The sequence below is a fragment of the Haliotis asinina genome, chromosome 3, assembly GCF_037392515.1.
Source record: "Haliotis asinina isolate JCU_RB_2024 chromosome 3, JCU_Hal_asi_v2, whole genome shotgun sequence".
Classification (NCBI taxonomy): domain Eukaryota; kingdom Metazoa; phylum Mollusca; class Gastropoda; order Lepetellida; family Haliotidae; genus Haliotis; species Haliotis asinina.
In genome coordinates this window covers 71,592,927-71,595,979 of record NC_090282.1, presented here as the reverse complement: position 1 = coordinate 71,595,979, position 3,053 = coordinate 71,592,927, and the positions used below count along the sequence as shown (strand labels likewise).

General features: G+C 43.3%; 1 protein-coding gene across 1 annotated transcript; it reads left to right on the top strand.

Annotated features, from left to right (window-relative positions):
* The first annotated feature begins 2,336 nt into the window (after positions 1-2,336).
* Positions 2,337-2,738, top strand: LOC137279011 (uncharacterized). Its single transcript, XM_067811498.1, has one exon. It carries the CDS (start codon positions 2,337-2,339, stop codon positions 2,736-2,738), a length of 402 nt encoding a protein of 133 aa, XP_067667599.1.
* The last annotated feature ends 315 nt before the right edge of the window (positions 2,739-3,053 follow it).

Genomic DNA, 3,053 nt, shown 5'->3' with positions numbered 1-3,053 from the left:
CATGAAAGTATGCTCATCATCGAGTTGGAATAGATCCTTGTCTCAAATTCTTATTCATGTGGAATAGTGATAGTACTGGTCCCTTTCCACCATAGTTTAGGGAGACTGAAGTCTTTCACGTTCTTGACATGTTATGAATAACTTCATCCTCTCGTGTCAAAGATTTCTTATACTTGTTCGATACTGACACTGTTTGTCATTAATCTTACCACCATCTTTTATGGCGAGTGAAGTCTGTCAGTTTCTTGAAATGTCGTGAGCCAGAGCAAGGACAGTCATGTCAAGGTCAATGGCGTCAACTAAAGTAAGAGCACGTTTTATCAGAATTAATCATTTTCAACAACAATCAGAGGCCTTTAAATAACCCGTCAGAGCCACCATTTAGAAACATCATTATTTCAGCCCGTGCCTGTACATGTGCCTAAAATAACGCGGTTTAACGCCCATAGAAACAACTGCAAAGAAACCCCAAGACTAAATAGCACGTACATTTACAATACCAACACAAAATACAAAAGCTCTCAGATGACATTCTGACGTTCGGCCGCCGTGAAGTAATATTTCCCCGATGCTGCCCGACATTGGACCAGCGTATGAAATCCGACCGCGATGTTGCCAATCATTGCCATGGTCGAAATATTCTCTGGCAGTAGGAATACATGTAACAGTTTAGCCATTGGAAAAAAAACATCATCAACAGTCATCAAGATGTGAAATTAAGCACATGTATGTCCAGGATGAACTCAACACACCCGCTGGATATACGATGTAAAGTGCAACTGTTTTAATGTGTAGGAAAGATCCAAGCCCCTCAATCACAAGTATGGACACTGATCCCACCATGTCGGTTTTCTAAAAGAAAAATCATATTCTCCAGCCCATGTATGTGTCCAAAACGTATAATACGTTAACGCTACGTCCCAACTGGACACTGATTTTCTGTCTGTATCGAAGGCTACTGGTGTGAGGATGATAACAAAAATCCTAATACTTTCCGTACATGATCGCTTTTGACATATACTCAGACGTGAATATATATGCAATTTGGAACACTAATTACAAGAAATACCAACACTGGTACATAAGCAAAAGCATTAGGCGAAGACATTCGGATCCATTGGCTGAAAAGACTACTGGTGCCAACGTTACATTTTGGAAATGCAATGGGATTGACAAGAATAGATCTCGCTGGTGTTGATAGGTAACGTGCCGATCTTGCCGAAGGGTGGTGACTTTAGGACATTCCTTCCGGGGAAGATCATATGTGGTCTGTGTTGCGTTGTATCAGTGCTGGAAACGGTAAATCGTGGTTATGTTTACTTTGAAATGACGCACAAACATCTGGGACAGACACTCCAGCTCTGTTTCTCTCAGTTTAAGTTAAGTGTGTCATTGTTGAATAAATAGGGATAGGCTCAATATTTGCAGTCTTATACCCACTAATGGTCGTGACAATTTGTGCATGTATTACTTCACGAGAAATGTGTGCATGATACCCATATGCTCATTGGTGTGGCCCTTGTTGGTGATTCCTTCTTTTGATGTGTTTTTACATTTTTTCTTTACGTCTGTGTCGGACAGACAAGTCTCTTAGGATACCATATCCCTCCTAGATTATGACATGGTGACGTCTTGTGTTAAACAGACACCCCATTGCATTGATCGCCAAGCTATCTTATTTTGTGACTGTATGATTTGAAATAGTGCATCTTTTTGCAGCAATGCATGCATGAATTACATTGAATGTTGGACATTCCTCTCTATTGCTGATGTACATGATACGAGATTTGCAGATTTTGTTCAGTTTTATGTCATAGTATGCAAACAATGTACATCTCGAATGACATGACAATGATCATTTTAACTCAACGTTTATGTATGTCTGTGTGGATACAATGGTGAGGATTACGAGACTGGATAATACGCAGATTACACTTAAACCTATCCTAAGGTTAGCAAAAATTCCGATGTATGTCTCTGTGTGTGCACACGCTGATTCCAGACACTTAATCCTATAACATGGGAACGGAACGATGTTTCTACCCGCGCTAACTAACATAAACTAGTGCTATAAAAAACCGTCCCACCTAAACATATTACATGAAAATTAAAAAAAGTAAACATTAAGTGATAAAACCACATTGATCCATCCCACACATGGATAAGCGAATACTTTTCGTAAACAAAATGGGAAATAAGGGAACGAACCGCACAAACGCCGCGAGAAGTGAAAAAACGCAATTTCTGATATGGCACGAAATGCACGTGCATGATGACGGCATGAAACAGTGTGCGGGACACGTTAGCAACGCAGTCGACAGAAAAACAGAAGAACTATGCCACGTTTGAGGCAGATAGAAAGAGAGAGAGCTGTGGGAATGGCGCAACAGGGAGCCAACAACGCCGTCATTGCAAGAACCTTCGGCTGTTCCCGAAAAACTGTGACGCAACTTATGCAGCGTTTGAGGCAGGCAGGCAGTACATCAGACGGGCCTAGGAGTGGTCGACCACGTGTCACAACGCCAGCTGAGGACCGCCGCATCAGGAAAATTCATCTGAGGAATCGTTTTGTGACGGCGACGTCAACGGCAACGACGGCACTGGGACACCGCATCAGTCGACACACAGTGTACCGACGACTAAGAGAACGTGGTATTCGAGCACATCACCCCTACCGTGGTGTGCACCGCACTCTTCAACACCGACGTCGGCTGAGATGGGCTAGGCGAGTTTTATGATGGCAGATGCGTGATTGGCAGCGTGTGATGTTCACGGACGAGAGTAGGTTTTCTCTGTATACTAAAGACGGCCGGGCTCGTGTTTACTGACGTGTCGGTGAACGTTTAGCACCAAACTGTGTTCAGGAAGCCAGACCGTTTGGAGCCGGTAGCGTGATGGTGTGGGGAGGGATCTGCGGTGATCTCAAAACGCCACTTGTGTCGATTCATGGCAACCTGAATGCACGAAGATACAGAGACGAGGTTTTGCGACCAGTTGTGATTCCATTTATCCGGCAACAGCCACGTGGTATTGTCTTCCAGCACGAAAACGCA

Excerpts from the sequence above, each read along its gene's own strand:
- LOC137279011 (XM_067811498.1), top strand. The coding sequence starts at position 2,337 with ATGCCACGTTTGAGGCAGATAGAAAGAGAGAGAGCTGTGGGAATGGCG.